The sequence below is a fragment of the Planococcus citri genome, chromosome 2 (genome assembly GCF_950023065.1).
Source record: "Planococcus citri chromosome 2, ihPlaCitr1.1, whole genome shotgun sequence".
Classification (NCBI taxonomy): domain Eukaryota; kingdom Metazoa; phylum Arthropoda; class Insecta; order Hemiptera; family Pseudococcidae; genus Planococcus; species Planococcus citri.
This window is the reverse complement of record NC_088678.1, coordinates 79929406-79951293: the sequence shown is the minus strand read 5'-3', so window position 1 is coordinate 79951293 and position 21888 is coordinate 79929406. Positions and strand designations below refer to the sequence as shown.

Genomic DNA, 21888 nt, shown 5'->3' with positions numbered 1-21888 from the left:
AGTTACGTCTTTTAGCAATTTTTGGCAAAAAAGTGAACCTCTTCCGAAATTTTCAGCCAAAAAATATGATTTACTAGCAATCATTGGTGAAATAAAAAAGAAAAGCTTTAGGTAGGTATAATTTTTGATGAAAATCAAGACAGACTATTTTTCAAAAAAAACAAAACTTTTTGAAAAAAAAGCGAGGATTTCGAGCAGTTTTTTAGAAAAATCTAAGTACATTTTTATCCAAGAATAAGACAATTTTTGCCAGTTGTGATGTCACTTTTTAGTAATCTTTGGGCAAAAGCAAGATCTTGACAAGACATATTAAAAAAGCAACTTCGTAAAAAATTCGACACTTTTTGTGAAAAAAGAGTCGTAATATTAGGTATGAAATGTTTCCAAAAAACGCAAATTTTAAGCAATTTTTATCCACAAAACGAAACATTTCGTCAAATTTTGACGTAAGGTGAGATTTCTTGCTATTCTCGACTGAAAACAAACCATCGTCACTTTCAGCAGAAGGCAGGACTTTTTAGCAAATTTTCAACAAAAAAGTGAGCTTTATTGACAATCTGTGATGAAACGTGACAATTTTGGCAATTTTTGAACAAACAACAGGTCTTTTTAGCGATTAGGTATAGGCAAAAAGTGAGACTTTTTTGCAAACTTAGGCCACAAACGAGACAATCAATTTTATTAAAAGGAAATTTTTCCAATTTTTGGTTAAAAAAAGCAAGACTGTCAGACAGTTCTAAGTAAGTAATTTTTGAAATGAAACGAGGTATCGAAATTTTTACTTTTACATTCTGTGGTTTTTGGTGAATATTGACAAAGTTTTCTCGAATTTCATCAATTATTGGAAATTTTCGATGTTTTTAAAGCTCTTTGTTTTCACCACGTCACGCGTCACGTCCTTTTTTCTCGAACAAAATTTCAAACCATACTTCCTCAATTTGGCAAAATTTCATCAGCTTTTTGATATTCAAGTTTTCATCATTTTTTACGCGGATTTTGCCAAAATTTTACTGAATTTTTATAAGTTTTTGATAAGCCGAATTTTGGGTTTGATGCTCTATATACTTACAGATAAAAATGTTTCAACTATGATATATGCAGTTTTCACCCAGTTTCATTGCATTTCGCAAAATGTTACCAGTAGAACAATTTTTCTTTTGGACGATTTCACGACATTTAATGTTTTTAAAGACATTCTGGATGTAAGGTTTGGTGAAATTTCATCAGATTTTGATGATTTCAATATTTTTTGCATGTTTTGAAATCATTTCAGTAAATCGACTCATTGAAAAATTCTGAAAAATAATGCACACTTCTAGAAAACACATTACAAATTTATTACGATAACTATAAATTGGGTAAAAATAAATAGGTATTTAAAAAAGATTTAGAATCACAGATAAAATAAATTACACATTACAATATTAGGTATGCTAAGTACTAACACCCGAATACAAAAATTCATCCATCGACAACCATTTCGACAAACCTACCGGTATATTTTCGTAGTAAATTCCATTATTTTATAGGCGTCGTTTTCAAAAAACCAACTTAACATAGGTCGACGATACATTCTCTTTTTTAGAAATGCCCCGATCGTTTCATAATCACCATACGAGTAAATCATTTCCAATTTGAAAGCTTTCCTCTCATTTTCGGCAGGATAATACCAATGCAAAAATTCCTCCATTGAATCACTCGCTTTGAAAATGTATCCGTTGCTGACGCAGCATTTCAACAGAGAGATGAAAATTTTCGAAACGTTGATTTTCTCTTTAAATTCAGCAACACCTGTCTCGCTTCCGTAGCACCAAATCAGCATTTCATCGACCCGAGTCTCCTTAAAAATGGGACTAAAGTAACTATCATGAAGATAATCGAAAATCGAGTCAATGCAGGTCTTCTTTGCCCTAGATAAATCATCATGATCTGGCACAAAAGTTTCAATACATTCCACGATGCTGTTTGCTATCAGAATGTACGATGAGTACCTTCCATTCCCTAAAACGTGTTGCATCAGTAGCGTAGTGTAGGAAGAAACTAATCCGTCGTTGGTGTCACGAAAAACGTTAATGATGAATTCGTAAAATCGTCTCCAACCGATGTGCTCCAACGCAGAACTAACATGGTCCAAATTGTCCATTAATAATCTTCTCTGATAGGCGATTCTGCTCGCGTTATCATCCGAATAGCAGAACGATACAACGCTGTTAAAATCATCAAACTCGCCATACCCCAATAATTCCAAAAAAGTTACATCCACTTCTCGAATATCCTTCTTTAATTCCTCGACATCTTTGGCATTGAAGTGAAATTTGCCGATTAGTTCGACTATAGAAGCAAACGGTTGCCAGAGTACCAGCCAATAAAAATTCTTCTTGAAGAAGTTTAGTGGTTTGAACGCTTCAGCCATGACACGAATAAACGCCAAAGGATTGCGAAATCGGTGTCTGTTTTTGAAATGATAGTCCGCCTCGAATCCGAGCTCCTCGTACCAGTTTTGGGCGAAACGGTGTCGAAAACCAGTCGAGATTACCCGGCGTTTATCCTTGTCGCTGGCATCGTTCCAAATCTCTACTAGTAATGGTGTCAGAGCATTGAAAAAGCGAACAGCACGCATCGACGATTCCGCCAATTTTTCGATAATTAGAGCGAATTGCTCGAAACTCAACTTGCCCTTTAATTCGACGTAAATCTGCCGCATACCTTCGAAATTTTCAATCTCTTCGTAATTTCTATAGATTTCTATCATATGAGTCTGGTACACGGAACTTTTTTCACATTCCGTCAGCAGAGCCAGAAATTCTTCTTGATATTTTCCACTGCCGTTCTTCATAAAGTTGGTACACTGCAATAATCTAGCGCCGCAGTTCAATTTGCCAAAAAAGTACTTTATGGGCTGCCAAAGATCGTATTCTTTCAGAGCTTTAGCAAACATGAACTCGTCGATTGAATCGTTCGCCGGTACTGGTATCGTATGTAACTGATTGGTCAAGTATTTACTCCAATAAACCAGCATAGGCTCCGTTTCGAAACACCAATCTGTCGCTATCTCCGCCAAATCTTTCAATTTCCATACTTCCTCCGAAAAACAATACGTGCAAGCGAATCTATACTTCTCCATAGGGTTAAAATTCGAGCCAGCCAACACGTTTTTCGCAGTAGCTGAATAGTCGATCGATCGATCCGGTTTCCAAATCAATTTCAGCAGGTATTCTTTCAACGGAGATGCCGGTTCATCGTGGAAGAAATTTTTACGATGATGGTAACGGATCCAGTCAGTAACCTGCTTCAAAATCGACGTCAAATGGTATTCGATTTGGTCGAGAACCAAATTCGGGATCACTGGGCTGCCAGGTAGCTGCATTTCGTTCAGTTGCCAAATGAAACATTCGTGATCCGGGCATGTACCGTAGTCTTCTTCCTTTTTCCAAATATCGACTGCTGACATTTCACAACTGGCCCAATCGTAGACCAATTGTATACATGAAGATTTCGCCGCCAGTGAACGTAATTCTGTCGGATTATCGTCGTCCATTTGTACAAACTCGATTCTTTATAACCGGAACAACTAGCTAAAGTCGAAATTTTCATCAGTATCAACTGATTTTTCACGAATTCAACTCATATGCAAACAAATATGTACTACAGTTCGTTGTGTACTTACGCTTACCTCAAAATATAAAGGCCATACAATGAACACGAGACGTCCAAATTACACCACCAATAAAGCCATATCACACAAAATCACTCTGTTTTTGTTTTCAAAAAACACAAAGGGGTAGGGTTCGTTTAATGCATGCTTGTTCGAACACTAACTGCGAGATTATAGCCAGCACACATCGAAATAATAATTACAGGTACCGGTGCAACAAAATATGACGTGAGGAAGGGGGCAAAACAAGAAGATAAGAGATAGAATGTCGCATGTTCGATTTAAAATAATTACGATAAGGGTCATTCCACATCAATTGGACCAAGAAGTGGTAGGTGGGTTCGGCGATTTTTTTGAAATTTTTCCTGTGGAAAGACCTTCCGAAGGGATGACCAATGGCGCAAATCGTAGCCCTCTAGCTCATTTTTAACGGCAGCCAGGGGGCGTCAAAGTTTTCAATGAACCTAAAATATCATTCATTTCAGCAGTAGATTACTCGATAACCACGATACCTACAAAAATTGAACTTTTCCCCATAGTTAGAGGTTATGAAAGGCTTTTTGGTGATATCATAAAAATCAGTGTTGCCACTTTTTTTCGTACAAAAAATTAGCTCAAAAAGTTTCAAAACGCAATTTTCATATCGTTCCAACTCTCAAAAATTCTGAAAAAAATATATTATGGACAACTGTTCATGCTGAACAACATATTAAAAAATTGGGATGGTAACTTGTAACAAAATCGATTTTAAAAAAATTTTAACTTTGCAAAAGAATACGATTTTTTGATTTAAAACATGAAAAAAAGTTTTGATTGGTGAAGTTGACCCATTTGACCCTTATTTCTACGTATCTGTTGAAAAAGTTGGAAAAACTCTCTCACTCGATAAAATGAACTCATCACAAAAAAATCAAAATTTGAAAAAATTCAATTTTCAATTTCAAACATCAAAAAAAGTTTAAATTTATTCATTTTGGCCACTTTCTGACGTATTTCATGAAAAAGTTGATAAAAATCTCACTCACAGCAAAAAAAAAATGAAATTTGCTTTTTTTTTGAATTTTGATTTTTTTGTGATGAGTTAATTTCACCGAGTGAAGGAGTGTTTTCAACTTTTTCACCAGATACGTAGAAATAAGGGTCAAATGGGTCAACTTTACCAATCAAAACTTTTTTTCATGTTTTAAATCAAAAAATCGCATTTTTTCGCAAAGTTTAAATTTTTTTAAATCGACTTTGTTACAAGTTACCATCCAAATTTTTTAATAAGTTGTTCAGCATGAACAGTTGTCCATAATACATTTTTTTCAGAATTTTTGAGAGTCGGAACGATATGAAAATTACGTTTTGAAACTTTTTGAGCTAATTTTTTGTACGAAAAAAAGTGGCAACACTGATTTTTATGATATCGCCAAAAAGCCTTTCAAGACCTCTAACTATGGGGAAAAGTTCCATTTTTGTAGGTGTCGCGGTTATCGAGCAATCTACTGCTGAAATGGATGATATTTTAGGTTCACTGAAATCTTTGACACCCCCTGGCTGCCGTTAAAAATGAACTAGAGGGCTGCGATTTGCGCCATTGGTCATCCCTTCGGAAGGTCTTTCCACAGGAAAAATTTCAAAAAAATCGCCGAACCCACCTACCACTTCTTGGTCCAATTGACGTGGAATGACCCATATGCCATTATTTATAAATACATAATTACAAAAATCTCTGTAGGTAGATGAGGTATGCCTACAACGCATTTCACCTAAATACTCATTCGTGCAGTGAATTTTCGCAATTTTCATGAAATTTCGCTCAAATTTTGAGATTATGTACCAATACCTACAATTTTATCAGCCCTGGCTCATGTTCAATTTTTCCAAAAAAAAAAGTTGATATATTCCTTGATTTAGAAAAAATTACAAAAAAAACTCGATGCTGAAGACTTCAATAATTTTTGCAAAAAGCAAAGACTTTTTGGATAAGGTGTCCAACAAAGTTTCAAAATGAAAAAGCAGCATTAGCACGACTTTGAACGACTTTCGCTTTTTGTAAACGTTTGTCGCAGGGTGGATGGTGTCAAAGCAACCTTTTTTCGTAACTCTTTCAGCACCCTCCCCCCCCCCCTTCACCTGAAAATTTACATCATTACGCCTAATTATTGACTGAAGGTGAGATTTTTTGCTATTTTTGTCCAAAAACAAGAAATCGTCACTTTTAGCGGAAGGCGGAGCTTTTTAACAAATTTTCAATAAAAATGTGAGCTTTATATTGAAAATCTTTGACGAAACGTGAAAATTGTTGGCAATTTTGAAAAAAAAAAAACAGGTACCTAGGTATTTTTAGCGATTATAGGCAAAACGTGAGACTTTTTCGCAAAAGGCTGATTTTATTAGAAAGAAATTTTGCCAATTTCTGGTAAAAAAAAAAACAAAGACTGTCGGACAGTTTTAAGTAATTTTTGAAACGAAACAACGAGGTATCGAAATTTTACCTTTTACATACGTCTTTTCTTCAACTGAAGAAGTTGGGCAAAAATTTGGAAAAACTGAATTTGGGAAAATTTTTAAAAAAAAACCGAGTAACCAAAATTTGAAAAATGAAACCGTATACGAGTACTAATTCATTTCAAGACGTTTTCAATTATCTCTATGTTATTTCAACCAGTTTCGACATCAGTTTATAAATTTTTTTTTCGCTAAAAATTCTCAATTTTACTAAAATTTCTCAACTTTTTGGTAAGTAAGTACTTACTTTTCAAAAATCTTGACAGTAATTCAACGTTCGTATTTATGCAGTTTTTATCTCGTAAAAATAATTACTTTTTGATAATTTTTATTTTTTTAAATTGCTTTTTTTGTTTTCACGTTGTTAGGTTTTTCTGTTCTTATTTCAGGGTTTTAACCATTTTTAATGTAGTTGCTGAATCTTCACAAAGCTTTGTCGAATTTCATCAATTATTGGAAAATTTCAAAGTTTTGAATACTCTTTGACTTTTCGTCACGTCAAGTCCTTTTTTTTTCAACAACATTTCGTACAATACTTGCTTACTTGGGCAAAATTTCATTAGTTTTTGATCATTTTCAAGCGTTTTCTCGTCATTTTAAAAATGATTCACGTTTTCATAATTTTTTACGCAGATTTGGCCAACATTTCACTGAACTTTCAATAGTTTTTGATAGCCCGAATTATGGAAAGTTTTGATTCTTTAAGTATACGCGGAAATCTCTGTATGTTGGTACTACGCATTTCACTTGAATGATCATTCGATCAGTTTTACATTGGTAGATACTGGGTGAGATACCTACCACCTACCTAGTACCTACCCTAATGTTTATGAATTCTCGCAATTTTCATGAAATTTCGCTCAAATTTTGAAATAAGTACTTACTATTTCATCAGCCATGGCTCGTGTTCAATTTTTGCCCCCCCCCCCCCCAAAAAAAAACTTCGATAAGTAACCATTTAACCAAAAAAGCGCCAAATTAACAAATCGCGAGCAAAACATTTTGACATTCAGAAAAAATTACAAAAAAAAAACTCGATCAAGACTTCAACAATTTTTGAGCAGCATTTTAGCACGACTTTAGAACGACTTCTGACAAGATATTTTTCCAACAGTTAAGTAACGACTTCTTTTCTTTGGGTCTAACTAAAAAAAAAAAATCAAATTTTCTACCAAAAAAATGCGAAGATGGGATGTTCTTCTTCATAGGACAACCTTTCGCTTTTTTTTAAACGTCTGTGGACATTATAAAGATTTGTTCGCACGATAGAGGGTGTCAAAGCGACCTTTTTTTCGCAACTTTTTCAGCACCCCCCCCCCCCCCTTCGCCTGAAAATTTACAATTTGAGAGGTATCGAAACAACCATTTTCAATGTAAAAATGTTTCAACGCTAAAACTAGGTGTTTTCGGATGATTTTGCAAGAATTTCCCACATTAACGAATATTTTCAGTAGAGAAATGAAATTTATTTTCAATTATAGATGAAAAAGTGAAAGCTTTGGGTAATTTCTAGTCAATTCGGCGAGATAAAGTGAACATTTCCAGCAGTTTTTGAAAAAATTAAAATTTTTATCGAGTATAGATATCAAGACCTTTTTGCAATTCGTTCAACCAGTATTAATATCATTTGATAAAATTATATTCAATATTATTAAAATAAGAGATGGAATTAATAATCAAAATCTAAAATTATTTAATCGTGGAAAAATTAAATCTGATGATATCAATATTAATGGTAAAAGTCAATTTCTTAATCTTTGGGAAAAAGCAAGATCTTGACAATTTTAGCAAAAGACATACTTTCAAGCAACTTGATGAAAAAAACGAGATTTTTGGGCAATTTAATTTTTATTTTTTTTAAAAAACTGTAATATTTTGGAATTTTTGCAAAAAAGCGCAAATAAGCAATTTTCGACAAAAGACGAAACATTTCGATAAATTTAACTCAAGGCGAGACTTTTTTTCCGCTAATTTTCAAGACATCGCCAATTTCAGCAGAACACAGGAATTTTTAACAATTTTCAACAAAAAAATGAGCTTTACTGAAAATTTTAGTAAGTATGCATATTTTTGAAGTCGTTCTGGTTTGTAAATTTTGAAGATATTTCATCAGATTTTGATGATTTTCAATGATTTTAATGATATTACTTACGTTTTTAAATGATTTCCGTAAGTTTTTGTTATCCACGATTTAGGTAAGCAATTTGTGTCAATTTTTTTAAATTTTACGAGTTTTTTGATAGGTAGGTAATCTGAAAATTATTTTACTGCTTGTTTTGTGATATTTTCACATGTTTTAATGATGTTTTATCAGATTTTCGCCAAATTTCGCTAAATTCTGATGTTTACCTAACTATGATTTGTGCAGTTTTTTTTTATCAAGTTTCATTGAATCTCGCAAAATGTAAACATGTTGAACAGTTTTTCATAGTTTTTTGACATTTATTGTTTTTAAAGACGTTCTGGAATGTAAAATTTAATGAAATTTTATCGCATTTCGATGATTTTAATGATATTTTAACGTTTTTAAAATTAATTTCAGTAAGTCGACTCATTGAAAAATTCTGAAAAATAAAGCACACTTCCAGCAAACACATCGCAAATTTACTACGGTAATTGAATTGGTTAAGATACTTATAAATTTTTTTTTTTTTTAAATTTAGAATCACACTAATCACAGACAAAAAAACTACACATTTTACAATATTACCAACAACTTCAAAAATTCAACCGATCGACTACCTTTTCGACAACACCAGGCTGAGTTCCGTATTAGCATCAAAATGGCAAAATAACTAAAATACCGGAGTAGCAAAACGATACAAATCCTTCTATAATTCCGCAACATCCTCGGCATTGAATTGAAATTCGTCGATTAGTTCAATTATAGAAGCCGCTGGTTGCCAGACAACCAGCCAATAAAAATTCGACTGAAGGAAATTTAGTGGTTCGTGCGCTTCAGCCAAGGCACAAATAAACACCATAGGATTGCGGAATAGGTTTCTATTGTTGTAATAATACTTCCCGTGATCCATAATCAAATCGTTCCATTTTTTGGCGATACGTGATCGCAAGCCAGTTGAGATTACACGACGTTTATCCTCATCGCTGACATCCTTCCAAATTTCGATCAAAAACGGTGTCAGTGCGTTGAAAAGTCGAGGAGATACCATCGACCAGAACGCCGTTTCATCGATAATTAGACTCAAATCCTCGAAACTCCACTTGTCTTTCATTTCGATATAAATCAGTCGAACACTTTCGAAGTCGTCCAACACCAGGTAATAATTTTGAATGATTTGTACCATATTAGCCTGGTACACGGAACTTTTCTCGCATTCATTCAGTAAAGCCAGCAGTTCTTTTTGATATTTTCCTTCTTTGTGCAAGAAAACGTTGTCACACTGCGATAATCTAGCGCTGGAGTTCAATTTTCCAAAAAAGTACTTTATGGGCTGCCAAAGATCGTATTTATTCAGAGCTTTAGCAAACATGATCTCCTCGATTGAATCGTTCGCCGGTAAAGTTATCGTATGCAACTGATCGGTCAAGTATTTACTCCAATAAACCAGCAAAGGTTCTTCTTCGAAACACCAATCTATCGCTACCTTCGCCATATCTTTCAAATTTCGCACATCTTCTGGGAAACAATACGTGCAAGCGAATCTATACTTCTCCATCCCGTTGAAATTTGTGCTGTTCAAAACGTTTTTCGCTGTAGCTTCGTAGTCGATCGATCGATTCGGTTTCCATATCAATTTAAGCACGTATTCTTTCAACGGAGATGCCGGATCATCGTGGAAGAAATTTTTACGATGATGGTAACGGATCCAGTCAGTAACCTGCTTCAAAATCGACGTCATATGGTATTCGATTTGATCTCGAACTAAATTCGGGATCACTGGGCTGGCGGGTAGCTGCATTTCTTTCATTTGCCGAATAAACCATTCGTGATCCGGGCACGTATCGTCGTCTTCTTCCTTTTTCCAAATATCGATTGCTGGCATTTCACCGCTGGCCCATTGGTGCACCAATTGAATACATGCAAATTCCGCGGCTAGTGAACGTAATTCGGTCGGATTATAGTCGTCCATTTGTACCAACTCGATTCTTTACAACCGGAACAACTGAACAAAGTCGGCATTTTCATCAGTATCAATCAATTTTGCGCGAATTTAACTCATATTATACAAATTACAAACAAATATTACAGTTTGTTGTGTACTTACGCTTACCTCAAACTATTGAAGACGATAGAATGAATACGGAACACCCAAATTACACCATCAATAAAACGATATCACAAAAAAATCACCGTGTTTTTGTTTTCAAAAATACATAAAGGGGTAGGGTTCATTTTACGCACGCTTATTCCTATACTAACTGTGAGATTATGGCCAGCACACATCGAAAGAATAATGTCAGGTGCTGCTGCAACAAAATATGGCGCGAGGAAAGGGGGCAAGAAGGGAAGATAAGAGATAGGAAGAACTTCGTGACGTGCGTTTGATTTTAAATACAGTACGCTAGCATTTAGCTTAGCAACAGATATTCCACTTTGTGACTTTGATAACCATTCGATCAGTTTCATGACTTTCCCCAATTTTCACGAAATTTCGCTCAAATTTTGAGATAGGCAGCTACTCATATTTTATCAGCCAGGGGTCGAATTCAATTGTTGCCATAAAAAAAAAATCAACTTCGATAATTAACCAAAAAACTCAAAAAAGTAACAAAACGCGAGCAAAACACTTCGAATTCAGAAAAAATTACAAAACAACTCGATCGATACTTCAACATTTTTCGCAAAAAGCAGGACTTTTTGGACAAGGTGTCTAACAAAGGAACCTCTTGAGGTGTCCGCCTCCGATTTGAACGGGACCGCGATTTTTGGAAATAGCATGTTCTAAAGCCCCCAACAAATCCAAATTTTCAGCTGCCCAAGTTCATTTTTCGATTTTTGGCGAATTTTTGAAAATCCAAAATTGACTATTTTGGTGATTAATGCTTTTTTTAAAAAAAGTACGTACTTGATCAGTAAAACTGTTCAAAATAAGTCGTAAAACTGATATTAATCCCCCAAATCTAAATTTCGGCATTTCCAGCGATTCTGGAGCCACCAGCGTGATTTTTCAATTTCTCCAGAATTTTGAATTGGCTCCAGAAAGTGTGAATATGAAGTTGGGCAGCTGAAAATCGAGTTGTGTGTTATACTCGACCTGTTTAACGAATGTATTCACATTTGAGCCGATTCTGGAGGGGACACATCAAGAGTGGTTTTTTGACCAGCTTTTTTTCAAAATAAAAATATCCAAAAATCAAAAATTTCTCGTTTGAGAGAAAATTATCGAAAAATGGGTCGAGTATAACACACAACTCGATTTTTAGCTGCCCAACATCAACATCAACGCCTTCTGGAGCAAATTAAAAATGCTGGAGAAATTAAAAATGGTTCTGGAGGCTCCGGAATGGCTTGAAATGGCGAGATTCGCCCTCGTGGGATTAGTTCATGACAAAATACTCCGATTCGCGCAAATTTCAAAAATTTTCTCGCAAACGGGAAATTTTTGATTTTTGGATAATTATTTTTATTTTGAAAAAAGCTGGTCATAAAACCACTCTTGAGGTGTCCCCTCCAGAATCGGCTCAAATGTGAATAAATTCGTTAAACAGGTCGAGTATAACACACAACTCGATTTTCAGCTGCCCAACTTCATATCCACACTTTCTGGAGCCAATTCAAAATTCTGGAGAAATTGAAAAATCGCGCTGGAGGCTCCAGAATGGCTGGAAATGGCGAAATTCGTATTTGGGGGGTTAATATCAGTTTTAGGGACTTATTTTGAACATTTTTACTGATCAAATACGTACTTTTTTAAAAAAATGCATAAATCACCAAAATAGTCAATTTTGGATTTTCAAAAATTCGCCAAAAATCGAAAAATGAATTTGGGCAGCTGAAAATTTGGATTTGGGGGTTTTAGAACATGCTCTTTCCAAAAATCGCGGTCCTGTTCAAATCGGAGGCGGACACCTCAAGAGTTTCCCTTGTAAGAAAATTAAAAAATGAAAACTGAAAAGGCACCATTTTAGGAAGACTTTAGAAGCACTTTTGGCAGGTAATTCTTCGGTAGGCGGAGGGTGCAGTCAAAGCGACCTTCTTTCGCTACTTTCAGCTCCCTCTCTTCCCTCGCGACTTTTATAATGAAAAAAATCAGGTTTTCTGATAAAGTTTACATTTTTTTCTCATCAGTTATTTGTAGTTGAGAAAAAACGAATTTTTTTCAAAATTCCACCAAAAAAATGCTCTGATAAAAAAGCAGGATTTTCTAATAAAATTTTTGAAAAGCAGGACTAGCAGCACTGTTAGACACCCTGTGGGAAATTCAGGCAAACAAAAAAAAAATACTTTTGAAAAAAGTAAGATATCTTGATTTTTTGGCAGAAAGCCAGACGTACCATAAATAATTCTAAGTAGCAAAAGGCAAGTTTTTTTAAAGCATTTTTGGATAAAAAAGTGAACCTTTTTCGAAATTTTCAGCTAAAAATTAAATTTATTCGCAATTAAAAGTGAATGCTTTGGGTAATTTCATCAGGTACATAAAACGCAACATTTCGACAATTTGGCAAAATAACCAAACTTTTTGAAAAAAGTGAGTATTTTCAGCAGTTGACTTTTTGATAATCACTGAGGGGGGGGGGCGCATGATCTTGATAATTTTAGAAAAAGACAAGACTTTTGAGCAACTTCATGAAAAAAGCGAGATTTTTGGACAATTTTTGAAAAAAAAAGTAATAAGTATTCAAGAATTTTTCCAAAGAAGCGGTAATGTTAAGCAATTTTTGGCAAAAAAAACACGAATCATTTCGGAAATTTCGACTCAACGAGAGACTTTTCGCCATTTTCCAAGATATCGCCAACTTCAGCAGAAGGCGAGGCTTTTTAGCAATTTTCAATATAAAAAGTATAGGTAAGCTTCATTGGAAATTTTTTGGTAAAACCGAAAACGTTTAAATTATCGAAAATTTTGAACAAACTACAGATAGCCCTAATTTTGGATGGTTTCGATGCTTTATAAGTAGGTACGTAGACAAAGTGTATTTAACCATGATTTGTGCATTTCTGGCAAAGTTTCAACGAATTTCGTAAAATGTGAACAGTTCAACAATTTTTCATAATTTTCAATCATTTTATTACCTACCTTATTTTTAAAATGATTTTTTGTAATTATACAATATTTGTATGTTTTTTTTAAGGACGTTCTGGTTTGTAAATTTTAATGAAATTTCATCAGTTTTTGATGATTTTCGCAATGATCTACCTAAATGATATTTTCATTTTTTTAAATAATTTCAGCAAGTTTTTTTATTAAACACGCTTTAAGCAATTTACGTCAATTTTTCAACCTACTTACTGGAATTTTATCAGTTTTTTGGTAATTTGAAAATTATCTTAATGCCTGTAAATATTTTTACGTAATACACACTCGTAATCTCATCATTACACCTCTGTCGCTAGATGCAAAATGTACGTCATTATGAGCGACCTAATGTCGGGTCAAACACGTACATAATGAGCGTATTATATCCCTAGTGTTATGTGGCAACGCCGCGAAACTCGCCATTACGTACGTGTTACGTTTGGACATAATTTAACAAATTTAACCGGTGAAGTTTGGTCACTCATAGACGCACATTTTTTGCATCTAAACAACAGAAGTGTAAAATGGTGAGGTTACGAGTGTTTATTATGTAAAGCACCTTACACTACGCGATTAATAAAGTGTGTAATTATGAACTCGTGCAAAGTTACAGCGCTCGTCTTCGACTCGCGCAGTAACTTTGCACTCGTTCATAATCACCCACTTTATTAATCTAGTAATGTAATGTACTATTACATGAAATTTTCACATGTTCTGATCAGTTTTTTTTTATCAGATTTTCACCAAAATTCGCCAAAATTTCGATAAAATGTAATTATTTTTCGTAATTTGTATTGCTGGTATTCAACCCATTATCCATCAAAACACATTCTTCACCCACTGACTTTGAAATTTTATATTATACTTTTAGCCCTTCACCAAGCCCTTGAAAATTTTCGGAACGCAAAGCTGCCCAAAGTTCACTTCTTTTGTCCAAATTTTTTCCATACTTCCTAAAATGTGTGAAAAAATACGAATTTTGAAAATTTTTTTCGAAACGACCACGAAAAAAGCGTCGGTTTTTCGTAAAAAAGGAATTTTCAAAAGTACAGAAAAGTGTTGTAAAAATGATGAATTTTCAAATTGGAGGGGGCGAGGGAGGTGACCGAGGTACTGCGCAGATTACACTACACGAAGGTGACAAAAAACCTCAATTTTTCAAAAATTACTTCACTTTGAGGACACCCGGTTCAGTCTCCTGTACAGCTAATAGGCTAAAAAAAAAACTCTAAAAATTGATAGTCGTGATTCTCACACTCAGATTTAGTTTCTTCGCCAATTTTTATTAAAATCCAAGATTTTTAAAATTCTAGCTCAACGTAACAAAATACTCGATACACCAGAGATCCTTCAATTCACAACCAAATCCGCAAGAATGGATCTATTCTTACCTAACTACACATGACTAAAAAATTCCAAAAATAAAAGCACAGTTACTCCGGTACACACATCACATATTTATTATCCCACTTCAACGAATCAGACAGAATAAATAGAAAACTAAAAAGGGTTGGAATCACAAACGAAATAAATTAGACATTACTTACACATACAAATACAATCATTATAACAACTTCAAAAACAATATCACATCCTTCGACAACCACTTCGCGATGAAAAACCTCTAAACGTATATTTTAGTCACAAACTCGGTCATTTCGTAGGCGTTATTATCGAAAAACCAGTTCAGCATACTTCGACGATACCTTCTCTGCTTCAAGAACCCGGCGATAATTCCGAATTCGCCGTACGAATAAATCATCCCCAATTTAAACACCTTCCTTTCGCTTTCCACCGGATAATACCAACGTAAAAACTCCTCGATCGAGTCCGTTGCTCTGAACGTATACTCGTCCACGCAGCTACCCAACTGAGTAATGAAAATCTTCGAAACGTTGATCTTGTCTCTGAATCGAGCCACATCCGCCTCGATTCCATATCCCCAAATCAACAACTCCTCGAACAGAGTCGACTTGAAGACGAAATCCGCGTGATTATGTAAATACACGAAGAATAAATCGAGACAGACCATCTTAGCTTGCGAAAAATAAATCCCCTCGTGCGGTACGAAAGTCCGAATACATTCGACGATGCTGATCGCCTCGCCTCGGTTCATCATCTGTTTCAAAAAACAATCGTCTTTTCCCAAAGCGTGAAACATCAGCAGAGTAGTGCAATTCGCCACGATACCACCGTCGCTATCGCGAAACACATTTCGCACGAATTCGTAAACCAGTCTCCAGTCGATACGATTCATCGCAGTACTCAGAGCATCCAAGCCATCCAGACTACTCACCAAAGCCTGCTGGGCCAAGCTATTGGTCTGGAACCCGGCGTAACAAAACGATACGAAACTACCGAATTCGGCGAACTGGCCACACTCGAGGTATATCACGCTAGCGTACTCCATTTTATGCGATTTCCGAGTGTTTTTCCTCAATTTCTCCACGTATTCGGCATCCAGTTGGAATTCGTCGATCAATTCTACGACTCGAGCGAACGGTTGCCAAATCACCAGCCAGTAGAAATTCGACTTGAGGAAACTTCGCGGATTACAAGCCGCAGCCAAGGCTCGAATAAACACCAATGGCTGCTCGTATCGGTCTCTGTGTTGGAAAATTGATTTCGCGTTTAGTTCGATCAAATCGACGCATTTTTCGGCGATCCGAGACTGCAAACCGGTCATCGTCGTCGTCATCCATTCGCATTCGTCGTTGCATTGGTTCCAAATGGCCATCAATAAAGGCGTCAGCTCGTTAAAATTACGATAATTTTTCATCGAACACAACGCCAATTCTTCGATCAGAAGGACGAAATTCTCCATACTCAAATCGTTCTTCAATTCCGAATACAGCTGCCGGATACCTTCCAGGTTATCCGACTTGACGTACGTCTTGAGCAACGTTTCCATCTGATCTCGGTAGACGAGACTTCTTTCACCATCGGTCAGCTGGGCTAGCAGATCTGTTCGATATTTTCGATCACCTCCGTTCGTGATAACGTTGCCAAATTGCCATACTTTCAGACCAGAGTTCAGTTTAGCGAAGAAATACTGTATAGGTCGCCAAAGATCGTACTCTTTTAGTGCTTTAGCAAACATAACCACGTCGATCGAAGCGTACGCCGGTAAACTAATCGTATGCAGCTGATTGGCCAAGTATTTACTCCAATAAACCAGCAAAGGCTCTTCTTCGAAATCCCAATCAATCGCTACCGGCGCCATATCTCGCAAATTCCAAACATCTTTGGGGAAACAATACGTGCAAGCGAATCTATACCTCTCCATCGAGTTGAAATTCGTCGAACTAGTCAAGATGTTTTTCGCAGTCTCCGTGTAGTCAATGGATCGATCCGGTTTCCAAACCAATTTCAGTAGGTATTCTTTCAGCGAAGATGTCGGTTCATCGTGGAAGAAATTTAGTCTATGGTGATAACTGATCCATCGTGTGACCTGGTTCAAAATCGACATTATGTGGTACTCGATTTGGTCTTGGATCAAATTCGGGATCACCGAGCTTTCGGGTAGTTGCATTTCGTTCAATTGACAGATGAACCAATCGTGATAGGAGCATGTACGAGTACGATAGTCTTCTTCGTTCTTCCAAGTATAGATTGCCGGTGTTTCGCAGCTGGCCCACTCGTAGACTAATTGTATACACGAAGATTTCGCCGCCAACGAGCGTAACAATTCGACCGGATTATCTTCGTCCATTTTCATCGGCTCGATTTTCTGCGAAGGGAATAACTGGAAAAAATGAACAGAGCATTCATCAATATCGATCGATTCGACTCGAGTATTCCAAATTTAGCTCAAAAAAATATCAATCATGATTCAGGGTGTCTATAATCAGACATACGAACAATTTTTCCTGATTTTTTTCCAGTTTTTCGTACCAATTTTTTTTTCAATTTTCCAGATCTTTCAAACATCAATTGCACTCAAAATAGCGAAAACGTGAGTTGGAAGGGTAGGGGAGGGGAAGGGATTTATTTCAAAGCTCTAATCAAAGTACCTTCGAAGCTCCCAGAAAATGTTTGGAGTTACTGGCCTCGAAAAAATCTCACCCAGGGTTGAAATAAAATTTTTAGAAGTCACAATTTTTAAAAAGGTCTAATTTTTACCAAAATCACCAAAAAGTTCTCAAATTGCAAAAAAAATCAAAATTTCCTGACTTTTCCAGACGATCGAAATTTCCCTGCCTTTTCGCAAATTTTCAAACACAGACACAAAAACCTGGACACTTTAAAACAGACTAGTCAATTTGTTCAAAATAAAGCTGCAATTTATTGATTAGCACAACACTGAGGGTATAAAATAAGTCATACAAATACGCTAGAATATCATTCTCTAATGTGTACTTACCTCGAAATATAAAATAAGCCCATCGAACGAATACGAAACATCGAAATTATTATTACGCTATCAATAATACGATTTCACAAAACCACCATAATTTCGATTTTTACTGCAACACAATAATATGAACTGATACTGATACGAACTGCAAGATTATGGTCACTATACTATAAACACTAGACAAGCATCGAAAAAATAAGCACACTGGTGCAACGTAACAAGACACACGATGACAGACAGGCATCGAAGTTGGTGTACAAAAAGAGAGATAAGAGATATGTAGATATATCATTCACGTGTTCGATTTGAAATTATAAAATACGTGTCAGCAATTATAGCTACACAGATATCTCTGTCTGTAGTAGTTATATACGGTGTACTCGTCTCCTCTTGCAGTATTATGCCTGCAAATGTACATTACTTTAAACCATCGACTGACTCACCAACATAACTTCTTCGTAATCGTAGTAACTCGCGTTAAAGAACATCGCATTTATTTATTAGTACAATTTCTGTTGAATCGAATCATTAAAGTGTGAATGGGATAAATCGTATGTAAATTGATTGATATCGACAAAAAAAAGGAGGGATAAATCTAACCCAAAGGTGCAATTCGATTCGTCTCGTTATGTTTCAAGTACTTACCTACCCAAACTAGTTGACTTTCTAAAAAAAAAGAAAAAAAAATTAAAATGTCAGTTTCCCCTCCCCCCTCCTCCAAATTGTAATTGAGTCGTGTGAAAAAACAAAAGAAATAAAAAAATATATAAAAACTTGACATTTTTACGTCGTCTTTAGATGTTCCAGTTCTTACTTCTTAGATTTAGACTATTTTCACCATAGCTTAGTCCTCCACCTGTCCCTAAACATGATGAAAAAGTGAAACTCAAACCATTTTGACTCCGAATGATGAAAAAGTTGAACTAGGCATGAGTCCTCTAAATTGTTAAAAATGGCTGGAAATCGGGGTTATGCATAGAAAAATGAAAAAAAAAACAACACATCACTTTCAATTTCATCCATCCTTTTGATTTTTCACAACTGCGAGGGCTTCTGCAAATCTGCACATACCAACGAGTTACCATCAGGTATGGAAATTTTTCAAAAAATGTTTGCTGACATCAATTTTTTATTATTTTGATTTTTTTTTTTTGTCAGCTTGGGGAAGGCAGAACCAACATTGTTTAGGGAACCGAGAAATGTTTTTTCTAATAAGAAGACGAAGGTACTGAAAACAGGTTTGCGCAGAAATTAAAACTTTTCATCACCAATTTCAATTTTAATTTTTTTTTAGATTTTTTACAACATTTTGGGGGGAGAGGGGGGGAGTGTACGTGAAATTTTCAAAAAATATTCACAAACATTGATTTAGGTACCTAACGTTTTTTTTTTTTTACAATTTTAGAGAATTTTATTCATACAAACAGGGCTCGCATGCACTCAATTTTTTCCAAAAAAAAGTAAATATTTTAGCAACCAAAAAAAAAAAAAAATGACCAAGAAGTAACAAAAAAAGTAACAAGACCCCCGAGTAACATATTTTAATGCAGAAAAAAATCCCAAAAAATAGAAAATTTCATTAGGGATGCAAAAAACGAAGACTTTTTGGCAATTATTGGCAAAAATTATACTTCATTCAAATTCGAGGAGGTGATTTGCAAAACACAACAATTGCATTTTTTTTCGTTTTCGAGTTAACATCACTTTCTTATAGGAAATCCGAAATTCAACGGGGAATTTAATGGTGCCAACCCCAGAACTCTAGGACCACATTAAGTACCTCTAATCTTCAATAAAAGAAATCAATTCACGTCAGAAGGCAACAAATACAGGGTAATTCGCTTCAAAATGCAACAATTATGCATTTTTTGACGTTTTTGACGTGTTTCATGATGGCAACACTGAGTTAACTAAATCATATGAACCGAAACGACATTCCACCATCATAACACGATTCTAAAATCCAAAATTACCAATCGAAAAAAATTTCAAATTTCAATTTTTTTTCTATCCAACTATTTTGTCTATTTCTGAAAGACATACATGAATGATTAATATTGTGATTTTTGCGACATTTTGCTGCATAAATTCATGAAGAATAACTGCAATTGTTACGTAGTGATGGGAAATTGGGAAATAAGCCAGAAACCAATTCCTAGGGTCCAACCCTTTCATACGAGGCCCCATTGAGCAAACTCCCCCCCCCCACCCAAATTTGAGTGACAGTTTTTTGCAGTTTCCCAAAATTTTGAAAAATGCAGTTGCTGCGTTTTGCAAATTACCTCCTCAATTTATGTGGGAAAAACAAGACTAAGTATAAGTAATAAGTATTTCGCAAATTCTAGGAAACAAAGCAAGACTTAGGCCAATATTGGAAAAAATTAGGCTTTTTGGATTTTTTCGTAAAAAAATATGACGATTTTTTTAAGTAATTTTTGGCAAAAACAATCGAAACGTTTCAAAAAAAAATTTCTGCAAGAAAGTCAGACTTTTTGGCAATTTTTCGTACATCCGAGAAAAGGCAACATTTTTCAGCAATTTGGTGAAAAGTGAGGACTTTTGCCAATTTCAGTATCAATATTTTACATATTATTTATTTAATATTTATTTTTCATTCGAAATAATTTTTCAAATATATTTTGACAATCCAAAATTTTCAAATCTAATCTTGAAAATCAAGGAGCACAAAATCCGAATATTTTTTTTAACTTCAGACTTGGTTTTCTTTTCATTTTGAAAAATTATTACAAGCGTATCATTCAGAATGATTCAACTTGAACTCATTATTCCAGTAATTTCAGACAATAAATCCGCACAAATGCAATTTAATCTACTCACTAGCTATAGGTACTTATGTATATACCTACGTATTACCTACCTACTTTTATTAAGAAAAAAAGTATATGAATGGCCATTTTAACACGATGTGTTTTCTATTGCTCTGTTTCAGGTGAGTTGACAAAGGCTTTCGAATTGATATCTGCAAAATGTAAGGTAACGAATACAATTCTCAAGTTTTCCTATGGCGATCATAATTGCACACTTGCACAGAGTGCCTTTGCAAGTATAAGAAAGACAAATTCACATAGTTATTATCCTATATGGAACATTAAACCAAAACCATTTTCCCAGTCCGAGTCCCATTCATATTTCTTTCAAGTACATACATGCCTACATTATTTTTTGCTTCAATTTTACTGATTTCTGAAATGAGCACGTTGAACGTTCTCACTTTTTCAGTTTCGAGAATAATTAATGGGAAATGTAGGTACAGTGGCGTCGCGATAAGTGAAAATTCAAGGGAAGAAAATTTTTGTTTCACTTATAGAGTTTTTCACATACGAAGGTTTCAGTTAGAGAGTTTCTTTTTTTGGTTAATTTTCACTTATCGAAGTTCGGATAAAAAAACGAAAAACATGAATTGAACAATAAAAGTTTCCGATTTTCAGTGATGATTTTCGAATTTAGTTTGATCCCCAATCGTTAAACAGCTCACAGGTCATCCATGCCTTCTTGTTCAACACATAATCCATTGGAAAAGATTTAACTTTAGCAAAAAATCCGAGGCTCTCTTTCACTTACAGAGGCTGAACGAGTCAGTACCCTTCAGTTAAAGAGGCATTTTCACTTATAGAGGTAAAACGCAGACAACATTTCACTTGTAGAGGTTAACACGATAATTTTGGGATAAATCCTAGTTTCAGTTAACGAGGTAGCCTTTTTTCACATATTGAGGTTGATTTACACGTAAAATTGGTCCAAGGTGAAGGGAAGGAGGGTTTTATTTCACTTATTGAGTTTTTTCACATATCGAGGTTTCACTTATCGCGACGCCACTGTACTAATATTTCAATACTCTGGCAAAAAAATGCACATTCAAAACACGTCGTAACCAATCATATTCTTCTAGGAGTATATAAACTACATAGGTACTTAGACATACCTAATTCGGTTTACGTACTTTTGACTTCTTCATTTCTTTCTTTCTTATTGGATGAAAAGGGAAAACGTATTTCTAGAAATAACACGTATTCAATTCACTCACCTGAAACAAAACGAAACAATAATTCACGGATTAGTACAATATTATTTGTTTTTACACATTTACTCAAAAATCTGGATTTTGGGCGAGACGAAAAAAAAAAAAAAAATTTAAAAAAATAAGAAATACCAACTAAGCA

The 21888-nt window shown here is 35.0% G+C and overlaps 4 protein-coding genes across 4 annotated transcripts in view; 1 reads left to right on the top strand and 3 right to left on the bottom strand.

The window, feature by feature from the left end:
• The window catches only part of LOC135837960 (roundabout homolog 2-like), a 638803-nt gene that overhangs the window by 398995 nt on the left and 217920 nt on the right, over nt 1-21888 (top strand). The gene's annotated exons all lie outside the window — the stretch shown is intronic.
• On the bottom strand, nt 1314-3998 carry LOC135837915 (uncharacterized). Its single transcript, XM_065353357.1, has 2 exons — nt 3674-3998; nt 1314-3575 (listed from the first exon to the last, which is right to left on the bottom strand). The coding sequence occupies exon 2, from the start codon at nt 3536-3538 to the stop codon at nt 1490-1492; it is 2049 nt and encodes a 682-aa protein (XP_065209429.1). The 5' UTR covers nt 3539-3575; nt 3674-3998; the 3' UTR covers nt 1314-1489.
• LOC135837919 (uncharacterized) lies at nt 7634-10637 on the bottom strand. The gene is made up of 2 exons (XM_065353362.1): nt 10384-10637; nt 7634-10275 (listed from the first exon to the last, which is right to left on the bottom strand). The coding sequence occupies exon 2, from the start codon at nt 10240-10242 to the stop codon at nt 8980-8982; it is 1263 nt and encodes a 420-aa protein (XP_065209434.1). The 5' UTR covers nt 10243-10275; nt 10384-10637; the 3' UTR covers nt 7634-8979.
• Nucleotides 14788-18144, bottom strand: LOC135837914 (uncharacterized). The gene is made up of 2 exons (XM_065353356.1): nt 17714-18144; nt 14788-17095 (listed from the first exon to the last, which is right to left on the bottom strand). Exon 2 carries the CDS (start codon nt 17066-17068, stop codon nt 14975-14977), a length of 2094 nt encoding a protein of 697 aa, XP_065209428.1. The 5' UTR covers nt 17069-17095; nt 17714-18144; the 3' UTR covers nt 14788-14974.